The 23,076-nt window shown below is 39.9% G+C and overlaps 3 protein-coding genes across 4 annotated transcripts; all 3 read left to right on the top strand.

The window, feature by feature from the left end:
- The first annotated feature begins 1,009 nt into the window (after positions 1–1,009).
- Positions 1,010–5,215, top strand: LOC148714237 (uncharacterized). 2 transcript variants are annotated; one of them, XR_016404579.1, is made up of 6 exons: positions 1,010–3,716; positions 3,796–3,999; positions 4,102–4,194; positions 4,291–4,392; positions 4,484–4,834; positions 4,938–5,215. XR_016404579.1 is itself a non-coding variant. In XM_089930448.1 (6 exons), the coding sequence occupies exons 2-6, from the start codon at positions 3,675–3,677 to the stop codon at positions 4,508–4,510; spliced, it is 468 nt and encodes a 155-aa protein (XP_089786574.1). In that variant the 5' UTR covers positions 1,010–3,403; positions 3,472–3,674; the 3' UTR covers positions 4,511–5,215. The 2 variants fall into 2 exon arrangements, 1 of the variants encoding a protein (XP_089786574.1); XM_089930448.1 differs by having other exon boundaries at positions 1,010–3,403; positions 3,472–3,716; positions 4,484–5,215.
- Positions 5,216–8,096: 2,881 nt separating this feature from the next.
- LOC108511921 (uncharacterized) lies at positions 8,097–9,132 on the top strand. Its single transcript, XM_017846928.3, has one exon. It carries the CDS (start codon positions 8,327–8,329, stop codon positions 9,068–9,070), a length of 744 nt encoding a protein of 247 aa, XP_017702417.1. The 5' UTR covers positions 8,097–8,326; the 3' UTR covers positions 9,071–9,132.
- Positions 9,133–9,399: 267 nt separating this feature from the next.
- On the top strand, positions 9,400–19,149 carry LOC149768506 (uncharacterized). The gene is made up of 2 exons (XM_089930447.1): positions 9,400–13,915; positions 14,034–19,149. The coding sequence occupies exon 2, from the start codon at positions 17,096–17,098 to the stop codon at positions 18,875–18,877; it is 1,782 nt and encodes a 593-aa protein (XP_089786573.1). The 5' UTR covers positions 9,400–13,915; positions 14,034–17,095; the 3' UTR covers positions 18,878–19,149.
- Positions 19,150–23,076: the final 3,927 nt, after the last annotated feature.

Here is a 23,076-nt window from a genome sequence, read left to right as displayed (position 1 = left end):
GTCAATAAATATTTTTAAATAAAATTTATATTAGAAAATATACTTCTTATTATAAATAAATTTTGGTATATTTTGATATTAAAAATTATTAATTATTAATAAATATTATTTTAGATTTATTGATAATTAATAAATATTTATTAATTATTTATTAAAAAAATTAATATTTATTAATAAATATATTAATATATTATTATTTTGTACATATTATTAATTAATATATTAATATTAAATTGCCTCCACCCGGTAATCTAGCATAGGAAAATAGAAAAATAGATATGAGACTCATCATTTATTTTATTATATCTTTTCATAAACTTTTCCTACCAAACTTGACAATATGATATAGGATTTATTTTTTAATATTAGATTTCCGCCAACCAAATAGCCCCTTAAGGAATTTATGATCCCTAAATTTTAGGCTTTATCAAAATTAGTCATCCTAAAAACTTGGAGATGCTGCACTGCAAAAGCTTTCCTCGCACGAATTTGCTCGGCGTTCTTTTTCTTTCCCAACAACTTCAGCAGATGTTAAACGGAACCTTAAGAGAAAAAAGGGTGAATATCTTATCGGCACGTGTGGACGAAATGGCAAAACGTGTGACCTCGACGTGGATGGAACATGGTCATTAACTGGGACATTTGGTTGGTGCTAATCAAGTTGATGTATCACAGAGAATGAACTCTTCCTTGTGTATATCCACTACAACAAATGTGGGTTTTGCCGACTCACTTTTTCCGACGCTAGGAAAAAGCATAGGTAAAGTTTGGCTCAGCGCCAAGCTTTGCCGACGCTTTTACTTAGCGTCGGAAAATCTTAAAAAACAACGATGCTATTAAGCGTTGTTAAAACTTTTACAAAAGACGACGTTTATAAGCGTCATTAAAAAACATAAAACCTCCGACCGCTCGCTCGGCCCCCTCTCGAGTTCATTTTCTATCGGTGGATGCCTTACTTGCGCATCGACTTCCCCGCTGCCGTCGACCTCGGCTGAGGTAAGCTTCCTCCTCCTCCTCCTCAAACTAATCTCACCTCCATCCCTAGCCTCGATCGGCGATCGAAGATTCCGCTTCTCCGCCGCTGTCGACCTTGCCGTCGTCTGAGGTAAGCCTCCTACTCCTTCTCCTCCTCCTCCTCTTTGTTTTCTTCTTGTCTTTAACTCTCTTCCGGCCCCGTCTCCTCATCCTCTGCCGGTCGATGCCCTAGCTGCGAGCCGACAGCTCACCTCCATCCCAAGCGAGCCCTAGCTACTCCGTCGCCATCGACATCGCCGTCGTCTGAGGTAAGTGATCCTCATACTCTCCATCTTGATCCTCATACACATTTTCCTATTATTGAGGTTAGGCAAAACAATGAACAATGGAAGAGAGAGCGCTGAGCAGCAGATGAGAAAGCAAAAGGATATTGGATGGTAGACTAGTAGTATTTCTAGACTAGATTTCTTGTACCTTCTTCTCTCTATTTTCCCTCCATTCCTTTCCTTTTCCATGCCTAGACTCCTCTTTTTTGAGCTTGGATTTGCAAAGAGTGGTGTTAGATTCACTTTTAGCAGAGTGTAACAGTTCACTGGCTCAAAAATCCTAATCGGCATCGCATTTGGTGCGTATCCCATGTGTTTGATAAGTGCTTTAGGGTTTAGGAAACAACAAAGACCTGGTTTTAGTTCTGAAGATTGTGGTGGAGATGAAATCATTGCCTGATCTTGTTATTGATAGAACTGCATATACTGCAATGGTTGATGCATTGCTGGCTTGTGGGTTGACCAAGGGTAATATGTATAACTTCTGAAGTGTTACCGTTGGCCTCTTTAATAATGATATTTTTTTTCATTCTTTCTTTTACTATCAAATTTTAACTTAACCATTGCATACATAAATTCAGCTTGTTGAGCTTGATGGTACGAGATATTATTAGTTAATTGTCTAAAATCTATTTTCTGTGATTATGAATGGAATCAGAAATTGTTAGAGTTTGTATAGAAGAGTAAGGCTGTCAGTTTGTTTACAATATACATTATTTGTTTATGTAGATAAATGAATCTATTCCTATAAAGTATGAATACAAGAATTGGAAAGAGGAACTTCAAAGATTACTTCAACTTTTACAGTTCCATGAACTTGACGACTACTCATGAGATGAATTCATCAACAAAAGGAAATGTGGACTTATAGCAGCCAACAAATAAATAAAGTGATTGTTCATCTTAGGAACGACTGACTTGAAACATTAGCATGCCACTGCAACTTGATCATTTACTCAATCAAATTTGTCAACAACAGCCACTTAAACACCAAAGCAGAACTCGATTGAAGCATGAAGGTTTAAACACTAGGAAGCCATAATATGTTTAGCTGTACAAATATTCTCTCAAACATCTAAATCACTATTTAATTTTTTAATTATTTTATTGTTGATTTAACGCTGGAATAGAAACTAAGTGCATAATTAGATACATAAGATTAAATCTAACATAATGCAATCCACATAACATAGAATATGTTGTATAATTCTCTTATTTCTTCATTAATTTGATAGTTTATAAACTTATAACTGTTTCTTATAGAAACTATGTAACTTTTAAAATTCTATAAATACTTACTTTAAAATTGAGAGCTCTTAGAAACCATTTAAGTGTTTTGGAACCATGTTCTGAAAGCAAAAGCCTGTAATGATATGCCTTCATTTTCAGTGCTTAAGAATAATCCTGTAACCAGTTGATTTCCTAAAGCTTCTACAAGTTGAGGAGGAGCAAGATGAGGCTGCTGATTTGGTTAGCATCCAACAGCATGTGCTTCTGAATGAGGGCATAGATAGGGTGACTTGGATATGGGATCTTTCTTGTGAAAGGTTTCTATGATTCTTTTTTTTTTCCCCACTGCGGAGGGATCTGTTCCTCCTATTTTTTATGCTACTTGGAGGAGTGCAATTCTGAAGAAGCTTAGAGATATTGGGAGGCTGTTGTTGATTAAAAAGCTATTAACAGTGGAGAATCAAACAAAGAGGAACTGGAACTTGCCTTTGAGATGTGTTCTGTGCTGAGCATTAGGAAATCGTGGGCTATTTGTTCATCAGTTGGAGAATGGTGGCAGGTTCTAAGCATTTCTGGCATTTCAATACATTTGCTTAATGTATAGAAATTACTTCTATACATTGAATTAATTAGCAATTTATTTAGATTTTATTTATTATTTAACTAATATTACTTCTTTTTGTGCATACTAAGTAACAACATGCTGCGAGGAAAACGATTCAGAGATGTTGAGTTTCAGCACACATCCGTGGGATCTTCTTCCGATCAGTCCCCACGGTCTCAGCAGCCCGACGAGCCCCATCAGCATGAGTCTCAGTCTGAGCACGTGCCACCTACTGATTGTTCAGACATGGATGACGTGCACATCTAGGGTAATTTGATTTACATTTTTATATTAATTTTTTTTACAATCCATGGATATTTTATTTTATTTTTATAGATGGACTGGGAAGAGTGAGGAGGACACGAGGACCCACTCGAGCACAGGACGTGTGGAGTCTACGTGAGGATGAGAAGATCGTCGTTCAATGCAATGAACTGGGGCAGCCTATCAAGAGGGCTGCAAGCATTTTATCGACTTTTCTAGGATCGGTTGCACGGAAGGGTCAGTTGTGTCCGCTCAACTATACGAAATGGAATGAAATGCTTCCTTCGTATAAGGTTGAGCTTCTTAAAGTTATTGAGGTAAAGAACTGAATTTGCTTACTATCATAATTTTATTTTTTGATTTATCATTGTTATAACATTCTTGACTTTGGTGTAGAAAAAGTTTATCCTTCCTGCAAATAGCCATGATTGGGTGTTGAAGTCCGTCAACCGCAAATGGAAAGAATATAAGGCGAAACTAAATGCGGACTGGAAGCACGTGGGCATGACTGAAGAGGAGGTGGCTCGTGTTTGTCCTCCTGATGTAATCCCTCATCAATGGAGGGAGCTTGTCTACTACTGGTTTTCAGAGAAAGCTCAGGTTGTGTATATTTTTTCAATACCTTAGATTGTATTTACTAATAATATAGATTACAAATTTATACATTAAATATATTATATTGTTTATTCTTTTTTTGGAAAGATATATTTCAACATTGGTAGAGCTGCACGAGCCTCTCAGACTGTTCCTCATACTTTAGGCTCGATGAGTTATGCTAGGCGTAGAGCTAAATTCGTAAGTTTTTTTCAAACTCTTTACAACTATTTTAAATTGTTCTATCATATAGCATGTATCACGATAACTAGCTTGTCAATATATTTTTTGTTGTAGATGGATGATAATGGGAGGGAGCCTGGTAAGGTGGAGTTTTATAAGATGACTCACACTCACCGAGATGGCAGTTTTGTTCGGAAAGAGGCAAGAGATATAGTTGTATGTATTAATCTTTGAATTTTTTAACGATATTATTATTAGTTCTATTATTGGCATACATTAATATGACTTTTTCTTTTGTACATTATAGGACAGGGCAACAACTCTTATTTCATAGCGTGTCGGGGAGTCATCATCATCCGACGCGACCAGTCATGTCGAAGCTCAGGTGCTCGCCGAATTATTAGGCCTAGAGCGTTATGGACGAGTGAGAGGTTATGGCATTGGAGTTACCCCCACTCAGTTGTCTGCAGTGGGAATGTATACAAGAAATGCTGGAGAAGATAGTAGCAATGCAGAAGTTAGTAGACTTCGGGCAACAATTAAAGATATGAAGGATCGCCATTAGGCAGAGTTGGCGGAGCTGAAGCAGAACCAACAAACTTTGCAGTCTCAGCTTGAGCATATTTCATCTATGTTGCAGCGATTTCTCCCTCCTCAGGTAAATAACTATATATATTTGATGACTTTACATAATTATCACTTATTTTCATTAGTTAATGATTTTCATATTCCTAACTTCTAAAGTTTTTTTTTTTTGGTAGATTTCTGATACTTCAACAGCTCGTAGAGATGATGATGGTGCTGAATCCGGTCCCTGATATTTTTGAGACAGTTATCTAAGAAGTTTTATATGTATTTTTCTTATATTTTTCAAAATACATTGTAATTCTAAACTTATTATGTAAATTTCATCATATATGACAATATGTATTTTTTGAATGATCTGAATGTTTGTTTTGATGTAAATGTAATGCAGGTTCATATTGCTATAATATGTTTCTTAATGTGTATTTGTTTTTCTAATTTTTTTTATTAAAAAAACCACTCCCGACGCTTTAAAGCGTCGTTAAAAACCTCCTTTGGTACAGGCTGGCACGCTTTCGCCGACGCGAAAACGCGTCGGTAATTACCGACGCAAATAAGCGTCGGTAAAAACATGCGATAAGCGTCGGACAAAATACAGCTACTAACCGGCAGCGACTGTTGTAGTTTATGCCGACGCTTTTTTGCGTCGGAAAAAACCATACACCGATGCTTCACTAAGCGTCGGCAAAGGTTGACTTTTGCCGACGCTTTTACTTAGCGTCGGCAAAAACTTTTCCCACTCAAGTATCTCCGACGCTTTGGCGACGCTTGTCGTTGCGTCGGCGGTACTTTAGCCGACGCTAAAAAGCGTCGCTAAAGGTCCAAAAAAGCGCCGGGATAGATCATTTTTCCTGTAGTGATCGTAAGCAATTAGTCATAGCAAACATCACAGCTATCTATTAGTCGTAAGAAAAGCTACTTCCTCACTGGTTGAATATTGAGATTTCTTTTTTTAAAAAAATTACTTTTAAGCCATCAAAATCTATGAATAAGATTTTTTTTTCTTTATTAAAGATACGATGGATATTTCACACAACTTTTCTAAGAAAATAGATGGTTAACCAAACATTGGCTAGTTTGGAATGTAACACTTTTTCATATCAATCAAATTTGCTAAAACCATTTTTTCAGATATTATATTTTCAGGAATCAGTTTTCAACAAAAATATTTCAGTAAGAAAAAATTCTTCCTCCAAACCGAAAACTCAAAACTAGCTAGGCATGCCAACAACAAAATGTTATATTTTCTTCTAAATCAAGGAAAGAGAACTTCACATTTAATGCAAAATATATAACAAAAATGCCTATAAATACCACCAAGTGCATGGTGGCAAATGATCACATCCTCAACAATATAACCTCGGTGTGCTGCTTATTCCGATCCTTCCAAACCCTAGAGAGTGGAGATTTGACATGTTTTTTAATTTGTGACCAATCGCACTACTTTACATTATCCTTTGCGGGTGGTGGTTCAATCTACTTAACATAATCTACTCTCTTGCAGTTAAGGATCGAGTTCGTGCAAGCTTTGTATTTCATTCATATCATTTCCTTCCAAAGCATTTCAGTCGAAGGAGGTTTACCTTTGTATCACACTACATTTTCCTCATAGTTAGGAACACTAAATGGAACAAAAATATTATTCTATATCTTGGACGTGCTTCTTTATACATTTTTTTTAAAATCAACCCAATGTTATTGAAAATTTTGAGACCCTCTTCATTGATGTTGGAATCTTATATAGCTTCCTTTTGGACTGAGTGAGCCAGGCCCAGTTGTTGTGGCCTTCCTTTTGGTAAATCAATGATAGGTGGAGGGAGAAAATAGCTTACATGCAACTTATATAGCGACATCGTACATTGCCTCTCTCTCCCTCTCTCTCTCTTTCTCTGAAGCGGCTGCTTTAAAAGTCGTCGAGTAAATACAACCACTAGAATCAGTCGCCACTATATCTCGGAGTCACTAGGGTAATAATGATAGGCTCCCATACCACAGTACCACTGTGTTCAGTCATATAGGATCGATGCTACCCAAAAAGCCACATTATTAGCATCCCTGTGCATATATCGGACCACCATACATGAGGTGCAGTTGGATATAAGCCTCTAAACATCAGCCAGCAAGGGGAGATTAAAGCTCTGGTGCTCCTTGAGTCAATCTACTATCTTGGAATCCTCTTCCAAAGTTATATTGTTCACCTGTAAAACAGAGATGGCAAATGCCAGTTCCTCTCATGTAGCTCTCAACCCAGCAAATAGTGCAATCAAGGATGATCAGCAGTTCTTTACATTGCTATCAAAGTTGATCTCGAGAAAGTTAGAGATGGATATTGTCTTACAAGTTGCAGCATGTGTACCGGTAGAGAAGATACATATAGGGGTGTCTTCAATCTCTGCGACCTAATGCATGGGTGCATTAGCAAACCTTATCACACCTGTTATGAATAAGGTTAAGGATATAGTTAACCTTATTCATAACAGGGAGTTTTCTTTCGAAGCCAATGATTTCCTGGAGCTGGGTATATAATTAGAAATCATGAAGGGACAATGCTATTTGCTGGAGGTCAAACGCTGTCTGCTTCTGTAATTCCATATGCAGAACTTGTAGGTGCTTGGCTGGGGATTTATGCACTTATCTCTCATTTTAACCCCCAAGAAAGTGTGGGTGGGTGCAAGGAGACTCTGCTGTAGTCGTCATGTGGCTTCCTTCTTTTTTCGGCAGGTCGTTTGCAGCATTCCCCTTGGTTTCAAGATATTGCCGTGCGGGCACTGAAAAAGGGATTTTTGTGTCAGGTCAGGTGACCGGATGCATCCAGATTTAGCTCATATCTTGACTGCTTATGCCTTTCATATTGCAGATCCCTGTCATGCATTATATCTTCGCGTTGTTTGTTGGTTCATCGAAGCCATTTTAGCTGCAATACGGGTGGGCTGAAGAAAGAATGTCTGTGTTACTCTGCATCTGGTTATGCCCATTATATCACAATCATTTCATATAATTCGAGTATGGATATGTTCAATAAAGTCAGAAAACAATAAATTTCACAGTGTCCTGGACAACTCTCTCTCTCTGACTCATAGGATACCTCCGGAGCGACACCGAGTCCCTCTGATCTCATGTCTGACCTGGAAAACTACGTCATCACTCACTACATACCAAATATTTCGAAGTAAATGCGTCTCCCTCCACCGCTGCTCGGGCATCTTGGTTGCTTCTCTATGGTTGTTTTTTTGTATTAGTTTTTTTATCTCTATAAAGCATTCTCTTTCTTAAAAAAAAACAAAAACAAAATCTTATTACACCCATGAAGGGAACAAAGTTTTAGACCCGAACAAGCGAAATGACCCAACCCATGTGGGTCCTCCTCCCCACGAAGGGCTGTCTCCTCTCCCTTGCGGAGGCCAAAGGCACTGCACTCACAAAAGGAAACTCCGATTCCCCTCTCGCCCCTTCTGTGGCCAAATAAGCCTCCACGTATGCGTGTGGGCTATCCCGGTTTACCATTTGCCGTCGCCTAAATCCCACTGCGCCAACCGGAAGAAGAGACCGCTGTGGAGCGAAGTTCATGGCGGCCAGCGGCAGCGGCAGTGGCGGCGGAGGAATCCGGCCGGAGCTCGGCGGCGGGATCGCAGCGAGGGAGTGCGAGTCCTGCCGAGCCGCCCCCGGCATCCCCTTCTGCCGCGTGGAATGGTCCTTCCTCTGCACCGGCTGCGCCGCCGTTGTCCACGGCCACAACTGGATCGTCGCCGTCCCCCCAAACCCTAACCCTAACCCTAGCCCTAATCCCAGCCCTTATCCCTACACCTACGCCTACCCTTACCCCGTCTCCAACCCTAACCTGAACCCTAACCCTAACGCCGGCGGAGACCCCAACCAGGTCGTGCAGCTGTCGTCCGACGAGGAGGCCCCTTCATCCGTCGATCCTGATGACGGCGCCGGTGGCAGGGGGAAGCGGAGGCGGCGGTCGGCGGGCGGGGCTGCGCCCGGCGGGCGGGTGGCTAGCGTGATGAGGTACAAGGAGAAGCGGAAGAGCCGCAAGTTCGATAAGACGGTCAGGTACGAGACCCGGAAGATGTACGCGGACCTCAGGCCCCGGGTCGACGGGAAGTTCGCCAGGCCGGATGCCGGCAGCGAGGAGGCGAGGGCGGATGCCGGTGAGGCGGCGGAGAGCCGGGATGCCAACGAGCGGTTGAGGTCGGACCCGAGCGAGGAGGTGAGGGTAAATTCGAGCGAGGAGGTCGGGCAGCTGGACGCTGGAGAGGAGGAACTGAGACAGTTGGATGCTGCTGATGAAGGGAGGTTGGAGTGATACTGATGGCAGGGGTTTTGGTTGATCAGTAGGCTTTGGGTTTTGGCTTGTTCAAGAGAAAATTTTTCCAAGATAGGTAGAGACAGAATTTTCTTTTCTTTTCTTCGTTGGTATTTGTAGAATTGTTAATAATTGGCTGTGGATAGTTTGAGCTCAATTTAGTGTTGGAGATAATAGGCTCTGTTTGCATGCATTTGTTATGATTTTAGCATTGCATCGAGCTCGAGAAAAAGAAAATATATGTTCACGTAGAAGTTGTGCTTACTGAATTTGGTGAATTTGCTCATGTTCAAGAGGAAGGAATCCATCATTTAAAATGGTTTATTTGAGGCACATCTCGCCTTGTCGTGAGGTGAGGCTTTGCGATAAAGCATCTTAAGCTCATTGTGTGCTATATAAAGGGTGGCATAACTTTGCACAGAAAGATTTGTGTGTGGTACTGCCTTGTGTTTTATTTTTAATCCTTCCAGGCTTTGCGATTTCCACTCTTTAATGGAGTGGAAGAAATTTTCTTGTGTATATTTTACATAATGCTGTTTGTACACAGAATTGCCATATTTAGATATGATTGCTTGTCATCATTCACTTAAAGCTTAACAAAAGCATTATGATGATATGGAATTAAATTAGGCATCTTATTCCTATGCTTGAACTTGATTTGCATTTGGACTGTTGTATCAGAATTAGACAATGTAACCCAAGTGGAAACGCAACACTCATATACAAAATCATGTTTGTTCTTGTTTTATATCTTTTTCAATATAATGCTAATTGTTTATTGCTTATGCTTTACTCCATGAGGTTTATGCTTTGATGCATTGAGAGCCTAAATTCTTCAACATTTTGAAGCTTATTTTTCCCACTTCATCAAAGTAGTTGACCATTCTTGAGTGCATAATTTTACTCAACTTCCATATCCATATCTCTAGACAAATTTGTTTCTTAATGAATAATATTTGGCAATGTTTTCTTTTGTTTCCTTCAGATTTCCTGCGAATAAAAGAAGTTCAATTATCACCTTTTTCTCTAATAACAGAAATGGTAATTTCACCTAGAAAACTGCCATATCAGCTTCAGAGAATGGCCATTTTTCAAATAGTTCATGACTGAATGATTTTCTGAACCAATTCCTAACAGATCATTCATCCATTATCCTAGTTTCATTAATTTTTCATGTATACAGATACTTCATGATTATTTATAAAACTAATAATGTTGTTTGCTGTCAATGTTGTTGTTGTTGTTGTTAATGCTATTGTACATTCTTGTTGTTCCTCCCATGCTGGTGCTTCTTCTTCTTCATCATCTTTTGCTACATTGATAAATATTCATGCAACATAACTTCTTTTGGTTATACTTTTGTTAGTTTTTAATCTTTTAAGTTCTTTCTGAATTTTCTGGATAATTGTCCAGGTAGTGAATTTATTGCTAGCTGAATTTTTCTCTCATTCTGAACTTGTTAAGTATTCTTTGAAGTGACATGTAAGAAACCTTTGAACTCAACAAAGAGATTCCCTTACTAGGAAGTTGTAGTACTTGGTAAGATGGTTCTAGTTATTACATGTGCAAGGAGTACGGAAAACCCTTAATAGGAAGTGGTAGTCGCTGGAATGTTCGATGCAGACTTCTAGCATTTAGGAAATTTTGCTTATATTTTCTCAAGTTAAGTAATTTTGGCTTATGAATGTATGGACTAGTTCTGTCCTCTGCCCATAGTGAATGAATTTGCAATTAGATTTTAGCTCCATAGTAATTATGATTCAAGCAATAACAGTAGTTGCTGGAGTAGGTGTGGTGATAGTAGCATTAGTGATAGGAGCATCAATGGCTGTAGCAGGAGCAATAAGTGGATGCAGTAGGGGCCCTGATAGCAGTCAGTTGAATCCAAAACAAGGTTTATTATTACCAAGATCTCAACTATCTTAGAGGGTTTCCTATATTAAGATGGGCTGAGATCTTAGTTTACCTTGCCTAGGACAGGAAATTTGGCAAAATAGGAAAATGGCAAGACTTCTGGTATCTCAGTCAGGGTTATAGGAATTCAGATTTTCAAGATCTTGGTTAACATAGTAAACCCTGATTAGCTTCTATTGTATGAAAATGATTGAATACTAATAAATAGTTCAAAATTATTAGTTTATGATTCTAAAAAGGCATATCAGGAAATCTTGACAGATATTTTGATATAATTTCTGCTTCATTGAAATATATTGGTTATTGGTCGGTATTAGTCAATATTGTATAGGCTGAAATATAGGTTTTATCATATCTGAGACTGCCTGATACTGATACAAATTGATATCTCAGCTGAGATACCGGCTGAGATGAAAACCTTGACCAAATATCATGAGTAGCAATAGAAACAACAGGATTGAAGAGTAAGAGTAGTAGGAATAGCAATAGTAATGGTAGTGAAGGTTTCAAACACTGGCACCAAAACCCGCACCATTTTCTATCAGTATGCCATAGGTACATAATGAAACTAAAACATCAAAAAGAATAAAAAAAAAACTGTGGGTATTGACCACTACACACCCGTATGTTACTATCGGTATGTAGGTACAGACAGTACGTACTAGTACACCCTATTTGGACATCTCAACACCCATAGCAGTAGTGGTTTCGCTTTAAACAATACAGTACTGATTATACCATCCCATTCTGATAGTTTTTGAATCCATAATGGCAGCAGTAGCCGCACGAGTGGTAGTAGTACGAGCAACAATACTAGCGACATTAGAAATGGCATTAACAGCAGCAACAGTTTTAGTAGGAGGTAGTTCTGTCGCTTAGACCTAATCCATACCCAATCCAAACCCTTAGGCTTTTGGATCTTGAATGGCTCCAAAGGAAGACCCCTTACATTTTGGATCGAGGTTTGGGTTTAGTAGAAACATATAGGATCCAACCTAGACCTGACTCTGGCCCAACAATTTACCTGATTTTTTATGCAATATAAATTGTATATTTTAATTCTTTTATTTTAGATTTTCTTGTAAAGTATATCTATGACTTTTAAATTTGCCTCCCACCGCTATGACCTTGGCCCCTTGTGCCACCTCCCACCTAAAGCCTCTATCACTTTCCTCCAACCTCCAGCCGTTAGGCATTATAATCTCTTTCTTTCTTATTTCCTTTTCCTTGTTGTACTTGATCCTGTTTGGCATGTGGTTCTGGATCTGATCTGGACTTGATCCTTAACTGACCCATAGTCTTGACGGGTTTACAATTTAGCTATCCAGACTTAGATCCGGCATTAGAACCTAGAGTTGAACCGCCTAATGGGTCTGGGTCTGGGTTAGATGGTACCTACACCCAACCTGACCTGATAGCATCCCTAGCAGGAGCAACAGGAGCAGCAATCATATTAGTGACAATAGCATGAGCGGTAACACTTGTAATACAATAGCAGTTGCAAAATCTGCTTGGCAATTTCTTCGAAATCTTGCACTTGCATCTCTGTCCTATGTGCTTCCTAATCTTTTTGAGGGCAACCTGATTACCGATTTGCAGCTAAATGTTTCTTCCAAAACAAAATATCAGGGCCTTCTAGAGGGTAGGGTGCTGATGATATTTTTAATGGTTGGAGGTTTCATCTTGTTATGTCATGTAACATCATATATTATAGTCTATTTGGCTCTTCGAACTCATTATCAATGAACTTACTGTAACAGTGCAACAAATACTTGTGCACGCACGGTTGAATGCAAAGCTAGAAGTATGTATCATGCTTTTGGAGGATATGGGTTTGCAAAAATATGTACTTATCTAAAGCGCTTGGAGGAGTTCAGGAGGTGGCACTAATAAAGGATAAGAGGAGTAAACCTCGATTGAACTTGTGGACAGAAGCATGTTTGATGTCCATAATCTTAGTACACTTTAATATTAAGTTTGTTCGATTTGCCTAGAATTTTTTAATACTGATTGAATTAGGTATGCAAATGACTTAGTTATTATGACCGCATATCAATAACCAATGTCTATCTTTCGTTAAATTTGTCTCCTTGTGTCAAGCATTTAAGAACCAGGGCAAGCAACTAGAATTGTTAGCATTAATTGAAGTGTTTCTGGATTTGCAAGCAAGACGTGGGAGCTGAAACCATCAATTCGCAGGTAGAAAAACTTTAAAAGTCCCTGGGATGCTTTCTGCATGAATATTCTTGAGGTGCTTGTACTTGTATATCCTTCTTTTAATTTTGAGATAAATTAGGTCTTTTCTAAATACCCATGCAGTACAAGTTCTGGTAGAACTTTATCTTGACTAGGTTGCTTGATCAAGTACATGTGCAATTTTCACACTTTGATTTCCTACATACATTATTCATTGGCATATACAGGAGCTAGGACTAGAGTCGCAAGTCTTGCATTACCATGTATCATTATTCACCAACTATAAATAGAAAGTATCGACGATGTGTAAGCATGCCAATTATCTCCTCTATTGGGTCAAATGTAAAGCGTGTATCACTGAAATACTAGTAATTATGGTGCAATCTTACTGTTAACATCTGTGACAATCAGGTAGTAGAATTGGCATTTTTCTTCACCTTATATCAAAGTTGTTTAAAATTGCGATTTAGCTTTCTTTTGCATTTTTACTTATGAATAACTAGAAGACTTGCACAATCAGCATGCTAGAATCATTAACCTTTTCTTTCCCCTTTTTTTTTTCTTTTTTGATAAGGAAAGAATCATTAACCTGTTGAAACTCGAAAATGCTGTACAATCAGCTCAGAGAATTGGTATGTATAATTACAGAGTCCACTTCATGTACTGGCATCCTTTTACGAAGTAAGAGTTTCGTTGTTGCTGCTGTCAAAGAAAATGCTGTCATCTTCGCTTAAGGTCTCTGCATCTCTCACTTGAAGCAGTAATATCTGCTCATTGGTTTTGCTAATTGTCTCTTTACTGGTTTTTGAATGGTAAGTTGTATTTCACTCAACTTGCCCGCCCCATGATGCAGGTGAGACATTTTATGTGCTTTTTGCCTCTGGGATCATGTGGCTGGGAGGTGGTTCGTATGCCTCCTCTAAAGGAGGTTCATTAATATATCTGGTATGCTTGCATCAAATATAAGCATTTAATGACTGAGTTAACAGGCCTTTTTTTAATGTGTGACACGCATGGTAATGACTGCTACATGTGTGAGGGCCTAATCCACTGACCGGCCCGCACCAAAATTGGGCCTATAGGCTAGGCCTAAGAGGCTAGCCTAGGCTCGATGAATAGGAGACGAAGACTCCAACTGGAAGTCTCCTTCCTCCCCATTCCTCCCCATTTCCGATCGTGATTGGAAAAGGATGAATCCCAAGCCTAATCGAACACCAAAAGCTTAATCTTTGCCTATTTAAGACTCCCTATCCTTCCCCTTTAAGATCCAGTCGATTTGCTTTATAAAAAGAAGATATCAATGAACTTCTATGAAATGGTTTCACGGGATTCAGCCAATGGTTATTTTGCTCTCCATCTTAAGCCATCTTTCGGAGAGTCTTCCTCTGTTTTTTGCTCAGAAAGATTGCTAGAGAGCCCTGCCGGACCGAGGTACGAGCTCTCCATCTTCTTCTCTTCATTCTTTTATAATTTGGGCTCTCGTTCCCACGGTTTTTAGTCAGCAACCGCTGAAATTTCATCTGAAACAGGGCACCCCTATTTCGGTCGTGTTCTTTTAAGTCTTGTCGCTACCGGCCGTCGGTTTGACCGAGGCTGCGATCGCCTATGACTGCCATCGAGTGGGAGTCGGGCTGCCATGGCCACCACCCCTCTTGGATTGTGGGTGGAAGCGTGGGGAAAGGGAAGGGGAAGATGACTTCCCGTTCGTAAAGAGAAAAGAGAGTGTTTCTCTCTCTTCCTCCCTATTTTCTCTTCTCTTTACTTTTTCTTTCTAGAAGATCTAAGAAACCCAAAATTGGGTCCTGCGACCAGACCAATGAACTCGAGTTGACTTTTGAAAAGAGGCCTTAAACTGCCCTAGTGCTTGGGTCGCCTACTAGACTGTTCATCTGGCTTTGTCAAATGTCTATTGTGTGGAGTGATTGATTAAAACCCCATTTGATTTTGATGAGCTCAAAGCATTTGAGTATATCTTTTGATTACTAATGAATTCAATTGAGTGTTTCAGTAAAAATCCTGTCTAAGTGTCCCAAGACTTGGTTCATAATTTTTGGATAAGTTAAGGAGTCTGTTTGAACCAATGTCTGAGACTCGAGTCGACTCCCGAGTATCACGAGTCGACTCCAAGCGTATCAAGTTCACTGACACGAGCTCGAGTCGACTCCAGATAAGTACGAGTCGACTCCAACTGAGAACAGACAGAAGGACAGAAAGCTTCAACTCAGAACCTGTCAGCGAGTCGACTCCCGAAGTGCGCGAGTCGACTCCAAGGAAGTAAGAGTCGACTCCAAGCAGTCACAGGCAGAAAAGTCAGAGAACAGTTTTCGGGTCTGAGATTCGAGTCGACTCCAGTGGAACGCGAGTCGACTCCGATAGGTGGCAAGTCGACTCCAAAGAAAGCATGAGTCGACTCTCAGCGGAACACAAAGAAAAAGTCAGAGAGCATTTTTGGGACTCTGAGATTCGAGTCGACTCCCGCAATACGCGAGTCGACTCCGAGACTCCGCGATCATCAACAGACAGAAGATCAAGTTACTGCCTCTGAGATTCGAGTCGACTTCCAGACATCTCGAGTCGACTCCAAGACAGCTTCACATCAAAAGGCAGAAGACCAAGTTTCGGAAACTGAGAGCCGAGTCGACTCCGAGGAAATTCGAGTCGACTCCAAGACTGGACGAGCTAAAAGACAGAGGATCGGAAGTTCGGGCTCTGAGATTCGAGTCGACTCCCAGGACAGTCGAGTCGACTCGAGTGGACAAAATTCAAAATTGGATCCACGGACTTCAGTGGATGAGCCGACTCCAAAATTGCCAAGTCAGCTCCAGAAGTTGACGAGTCGACTCCAGGTCAAGACGAGTCGACTCCCAGTCGTGAAGGCAACTTTAATTCAAATTTGGAACAGTTGCCGAGTCGACTCCGGAAAAGCTTGAGTCGACTCCCGCTACAGCCGAGTCGACTCCTGATCGCGCGAGTCGACTCCAACCCACCAACGGTCATATTGTCAGGCTGCGCAGAGTGTTCAGAACGGGCAGAAAAAGCACTCTAACGGCTAGTTTCCGTGGGGGTTGGCTTAAATAGTCACAGAGGACTGTAGCAAGGCAGAGAACAACCATTCCACTCCAACTAATCAAGCATTCAAGCTCTGCAACGTGCTCTTCAACGAAAAAGAGGAAGATCTGCATTTACTGCTTCCAACTACATCTTCCCAGCAATTAAAGCCTCCTTCTCCTGCATTCAAGTCGACTACTCTTTCTAGAGGAGACCAGAAGTTTAAGAAGCCATTCCTCATCTCCAATCTAAAAGCGTTTGAGGCTTCTTAACTTCATTTATTGTTCATATTGTTTTCATCTGCTTTTTGAGAAGCTCATTTTCTGTTTTCTTTCTACAACTTGTATTTACTTGGTTCAATCGGGGATTGAATCAAGGGGATTGAGGTTGGTTGGTGAGCCGAGTTAAAACCAACGTGTGTAAGGGTTTGATTGTGATCCCGGGAAAACAATCGGGGCGGTTCTAGTCGGTGAGCCTGGAAAAACCGACCGAGTTCGTTGTGAGCTCGTAAAACAACAAGTTTGGTTGTGAGCTTGGAAAACAACCAGCTGTAATCCAAGGGGGTTATAGTGAATTCCCAAGTGAGACTTGGGGAGTGGACGTAGGAGCAAGGGTTAGCTCCGAACCACTATAAAACCTTGTGTTTGTGTTGGATTGTCTCTCTTCTTCTTCCCCTTACATCACTCACAGCACTTAGCATTAATTAAATAACTTGCAATAGTTTTTAATTAGTCAACCACATCGTTTTAATTACTCAAATTATTTTAAAACCCAATTCACCCCCCCCCCCCTCTCTTGGGTTGTCTATCTGGGCAACAAGTGGTATCAGAGCCTAAAACTCTTCCACCCAAGAGTTAAAAGATCAAAATGACAACCCCATTTGGATCTTCCCACATTGAGGGTCAGTCCACCCAAAGACCCCCTTTCTTTAATGGATCCGACTACTCATACTGGAAGGCTAGGATGAGAACATTCATCCAAGCCCAAGACTATGAGATGTGGACCATTGTAGTAAATGGCCCATACATCCCATCCATATATGTAGAGGGTGTCAAGGTACCCAAACTAGAAAAGGATTGGGATGAACATGACATGAGGAAGGCACAACTTAATTCTAAAGCTATGAATGTACTTTATTGTGCCTTAGATAGAAATAAATTTAATAGGGTCTCTACTTGCAACTCTGCAAAAGAGATCTGGGATAGACTTGAAGTGACTCATGAGGGCACAAATCAAGTTAAAGAATCCAAAATTAATATATTGGTTCATAAATATGAACTATTTAAAATGGATTCTAATGAAACAATTACATGCATATTCACTAGGTTTACTGATATTGTCAATGGCCTAAAAAGCCTTGGCAAGAACTATACTAACAGTGAGCTTGTCAGGAAAATCCTTCGGTGTCTACCAAGGTCTTGGGAAGCTAAAGTGACGGCAATCCAAGAAGCCAAGGACTTGAACAAATTACCACTCGAGGAGCTCCTTGGATCCTTGATGACGCACGAGCTAACCATGAAGCAACACAACGAGGAAGAGTCCTCTCATAAGAAAAAGGTATTAGCACTAAAATCTACTTCATCTAACAAGGACTTATCTTGCAGCAGCAGCAGTGAAAAAGAAGAAGATGAGGAAGATGATGGTGAGGCACTTCTTGTGCGCAAGTTCAAGAAATTTATCAACCACAAGAAGGCGTATCATCAAAGGAGAGGCCCCTCAAATTCCTACCGCAAGGACAAAGGTAAGGAAAGGGAAAATGAGGGGATTGGGTGTTACGAGTGCAAGAAGCCGGGTCACATAAGAGCAGAGTGCCCCTTACTGAAGAAGGGGAGTAAGTACAAGAAGAAGAAGGCTCTTGTCACTACACTATCCGACTCCGACTCATCATCCTCCTCATCAGATGATGAACAAGAAGAGAAGGCCAATTTCTGCTTCATGGCCAACGAAAACGAGGTAACTTCCGATACGCATCTTGATTTTTCTTTTGATGAACTTTATGATGCATTTAATGAATTAATGGTAGAATATAAGGCCATAAATCTTAAGAATAAAGAACTAAAAATAGCTAATCAATCATACCTACATAAATACGATAAATTAGTTAAGGATAAGGATTTAATCATCAAAGAAAATATAGAACTTAAGACAAGCAACCAACTTTTAACTCAAAAGAATAGTACCTTAACTAAAGATAATGAAAAACTAACTAAGGAACTTTCAGAACTTAAAAATCATAAACAAATCTTAAATAAGGATCTCACAAAAGAACTTAATGACCTAAAAGCAGAAAATCAAACTCTAACTAAAGAACTTAACAAATACAAACCCTTAGTTGAAAAATTTACATATAGTTCTGAAAAATTAAACATGATACTTAATAGTCAACGAGCCGTATTTAATAAAGCGGGTTTAGGGTATAAACCAAGAAATAAACAAAAACTTCTTAGTAACTTCTTTGTTAAAGCTGGAGAAACTAAAACTAAGAAAATAACTTGCTTTTGCTGTGGTACTATAGGTCATAAAGCAAATATGTGTAATTTTAGGAAAAATAAAACAAAAAGGAAAATTAAAAGGGTATGGGTTCCAAAAGGAACCAACTTGACTAACCATGAAGGACCCAAGAAAACTTGGGTACCTAAGATGACATGATTTGCTTGTGTAGGAGTGTCTTGCAGCCAAGGTCAACAAAAACTGCTGGTACTTGGATAGTGGCTGCTCAAGGCACATGACGGGTGACAAAGATCAATTTTTCACCCTTGAAGCTAAGAAGGGAGGTGCTGTGACTTTTGGAGACAACAACCAAGGTCACATCATTGGTATTGGTAAAGTTCAAATCACCCCTTCTACTTTTATTGATAATGTTAGATATGTTGATGGTCTTAAGCATAACTTGTTAAGCATTAGTCAATTATGTGATAAAGGATATGAATGTTTAAACCATCACTATGCATTATAACAAATCCTAATGATAATAGTTTAGTTTTTAAAGAGATTAGACGTGGAAATGTATATGTTGTAGACCTAGAAGATCTTGCAAAACATAACCAATGTCTAGTTGTAAATGAAATTAAAGATAATGATGCTAGTTGGTTATGGCACCGTAAGTTAGGTCATGCAAGCATAGACACAATAACTAAACTAGTTAAAAGAGACTCCGTGATAGGTTTGCCAAAATTAAAATTTGAAAAGAACAAAATATGTGAGGCATGTCAATTTGGCAAACAATCTAGGAACTCTTTTAAATCCATAAAATGTGTCTCTACCTCTAGGCCTCTAGAATTATTACACATGGACCTATTTGGTCCAACTAGAACAACAAGCCTAGGTGGAAATAAATATGGTCTAGTTATAGTAGATGATTACTCTAGGTACACATGGGTCATGTTCCTAGTGCATAAGGATCAAGCATTTTCTATGTTTAAGAAGTTCCATAAGGAAGTAACAAATGCTAGAGAGTCTTCAGTCATAGCCATTAGAAGTGACCATGGTACCGAATTCGAAAATCAGTCATTTAATGAATTTTGTAGTAAGAAGGGGATAACCCATAATTTCTCAGCACCTAGAACACCACAACAAAATGAAGTGGTGGAAAGGAAGAATAGAACACTAGAGGAAATGGCTAGAACTATGTTATGTGAAAGTAACCTCCCTAAGTACTTTTGGGGAGAAGCCATTAATACCTCTTGTCACATACTAAATAGAGTTCTATTGAGACCCATTATAAAGAAAACACCTTATGAACTGTGGAAAAACAGAAAACCAAAGGTTAATTATTTTCATGTTTTTGGATATAGGTGTTTTGTGCATAATAATGGGAAAGATAATCTAGGGAAATTTGACCCTAAATCTGATGAAGGAATATTCTTAGGTTATTCTACAACTAGTAAAGCCTATAGAGTCTTTAATAAAAGAACCTTAGTTATAGAAGAATCTATACATGTTGTTTTTGATGACTCTAGTGACATCTCGTCTAGTAAGAAGGTTAATTTTGATGATGATGATGTTGAAATACTTGAAGAAAAGATAGATGAGATGGGATTACAAGATGATAATCAAAAGTTGATTGAAGGAGAATCATCAAGCCAAGAGGCTATTATGGATCATGGGCTAACTAAAGCTTGGAGGTATGCTCATGGGCATCCTAAGGAACTAATTCTAGATGATCCATCTCAACCCGTTAGGACTAGAGCATCCCTTAGAAATTTGAATAACCATCTAGCTTTTGTTTCACACTTTGAGCCCAAACATATAGAAGAAGCCGAAAATGATGTAAATTGGATAAATGCAATGCAAGAAGAACTAAACCAATTTACTAGAAACAAAGTGTGGAATCTAGTAGAGAGACTTTCTGAATATCCAATTATTGGTACTAAATGGATTTATAAAAATAAACTTGATGAAAATGGAATTGTTATAAGGAATAAGGCTAGACTAGTAGCAAAGGGGTATAATCAAGAAGAAGGTATAGATTTTGATGAAACCTTTGCTCCCGTAGCTAGACTTGAGGCGATTAGACTACTATTAGCATATGCATGCTCTAAGGACTTCAAACTATTTCAAATGGATGTAAAAAGTGCATTTTTAAATGGGTATATTAATGAGGAGGTATATGTAGAACAACCTCCTGGTTTTGAAAATCATCAATACCCTAATCATGTATATAAACTAAACAAAGCACTTTATGGCTTAAAACAAGCACCTAGAGCATGGTATGAGAGGCTTAGCAAATTTCTATTAGAACATGAATTCTCTAGGAAAAATGTAGACACAACATTATTTCTGAAAAAGCAAAATAAAGATATGTTATTAGTACAGATTTATGTTGATGATATCATTTTCGGTGCTACTAACAATCGCCTCTGCGAAGAGTTTGCTGATTTGATGCAGAGTGAGTTTGAGATGAGCATGATGGGAGAGCTGAATTACTTCCTCGGGCTACAAATCAAACAGTCAGAAGGAGGCATCTTCATCAATCAAGCCAAATATATCAGGGAGATGCTCAAGAAGTTTGATATGGAGGGAAACAAATCAATCAGCACCCCCATGAGCTCATCATGCAAGTTAGACCAAGATGAATCAGGTAAATCTGTAGATCAAAAACTTTATAGAGGTATGATAGGATCTTTACTGTATCTTACTGCAAGTAGACCTGATATTATGTTTAGTGTGTGCATGTGTGCTAGATATCAGGCTAATCCTAAAGAATCACACCTAGCTGCAGTTAAGAGAATTTTTAAATACCTAATAGGAACTAAGAACATAGGGCTATGGTACTCTAAAGAATCTAGCCTAAACTTAATAGGATACACAGATTCAGACTTCGCTGGATGTAAGCTTGATAGAAAAAGTACCAGCGGGTCGTGTCAATTTCTAGGAGAAAACCTTATCTCATGGTTTAGCAAGAAACAAAACTCGGTTGCATTATCCACTGCAGAAGCTGAATATGTTGCAGCCGGGAGTTGTTGTGCTCAAATCTTATGGATTAAACAACAATTAGAAGATTATGGCATTAAACAAGATAAAATTTCCATTAATTGTGATAATACAAGTGCCATAAACCTAACTAAAAATCCAATTCAACATTCAAGAACTAAACACATTGAGATAAGACATCACTTCATAAGAGATCATGTATTGAATGGTGATGTGACACTCCAATTTGTTTGTACTGATAATCAATTAGCAGATATTTTTACAAAACCCCTAAGTGAAGAAAGGTTTAGTGTGCTTAGGAGGGGATTTGGAGTGATTGATCCATCCTAGTGGTTCCACTAGATACATTGATTTTGATGATTACAATGTGGTTAAAAATAGAGTTTCTTTCCAATGATCATCAAATCAGATCTTAATTAAGTGATTTTCCGTCATTCGGCACGATTATAGCATGAGTTTTAGGTGCGTGCCAAAGTTAGAGACGACTCGAGTAAGTTTCAGAGCCGGCTCCTAAGGGGGAGTCGACTCGCGCATTGGCGGGAGTCGACTCGCAAAGATGGCAGCAGAGGGGGAGTCGACTCGCATACTGTCGGGAGTCGACTCGAGGTCCACAGGCGCATAAGGAGAGTCGACTCGCGCATATTCTGGAGTCGACTCGAGGTCGAGTCGACTCACGACTCAGTGGAGTCGACTTGCAGTCGGGATCCGACTTTTTAACCCTAGATTTGTCGTTTCGAAAACACTTTTCTTTCAAGCCGCCACTGTTCAAAAAGCCCTAGAGCCGACTCCTAGGTCGTCCCCGATCGTCTCCAAGCCATTTTTCCGTCGATTCTTCGCCGGACATTGAGTTCTCCTCCCTTCCTAGGTCATTTCCGGTCGGTTCCGAGTCTTTTCCGTCGGTCCTTCACCGTCCTCTAGGTTTTTTCTCTCAGTTTAGGTCAAAATGCCGCGTAAGACCGTAGTTAGGAAGAGGTCCCGACCTGAGGCCGGTCCCGAGCGGCGCTCCAAGGCGCGGCACGATCCCGCGAGGCAACCACCTCCGGCTCGTTCCCCGCCTAGGGCGGTTCCCGCGAGGCCATTGGCCGGGAAGGTCGTCTCCACCGGGAGGTATGTCGATTTCGACTTCCTCTCCCGGGAAGGGTTCACCATAGGTGATAGACTTAGGGCCCAGGGCCTAGAGTACTTCCTTACACTGGACCTCCCCACATACCCGGGCCTTATTAGAGAGTTCTATGGTACCGTCCATCGGGGAGATGGAGGTATCGAGGGCACAGTAGCCGGTGTCCCTTTGCGTGTCACGGAGGATCTTATTGCCCACATCCTCCACCTTCCATTAGCAGGGGTGGCTCCCGCACACCCTGAGGATAGGGTTGAGGCCCTTACGGCCGTTCTAGGACATCCACCCCAGTCACCTC

This window comes from Phoenix dactylifera, chromosome 1, assembly GCF_051530095.1.
Source record: "Phoenix dactylifera cultivar Ajwa chromosome 1, Ajwa_hap1_PhDact_Kaust_v1.1, whole genome shotgun sequence".
In the NCBI taxonomy this organism is placed as follows: Eukaryota; Viridiplantae; Streptophyta; class Magnoliopsida; order Arecales; family Arecaceae; genus Phoenix; species Phoenix dactylifera.
Note: the sequence above shows the minus strand (reverse complement) of the source record. Positions and strands in the feature narration are given on the sequence as shown.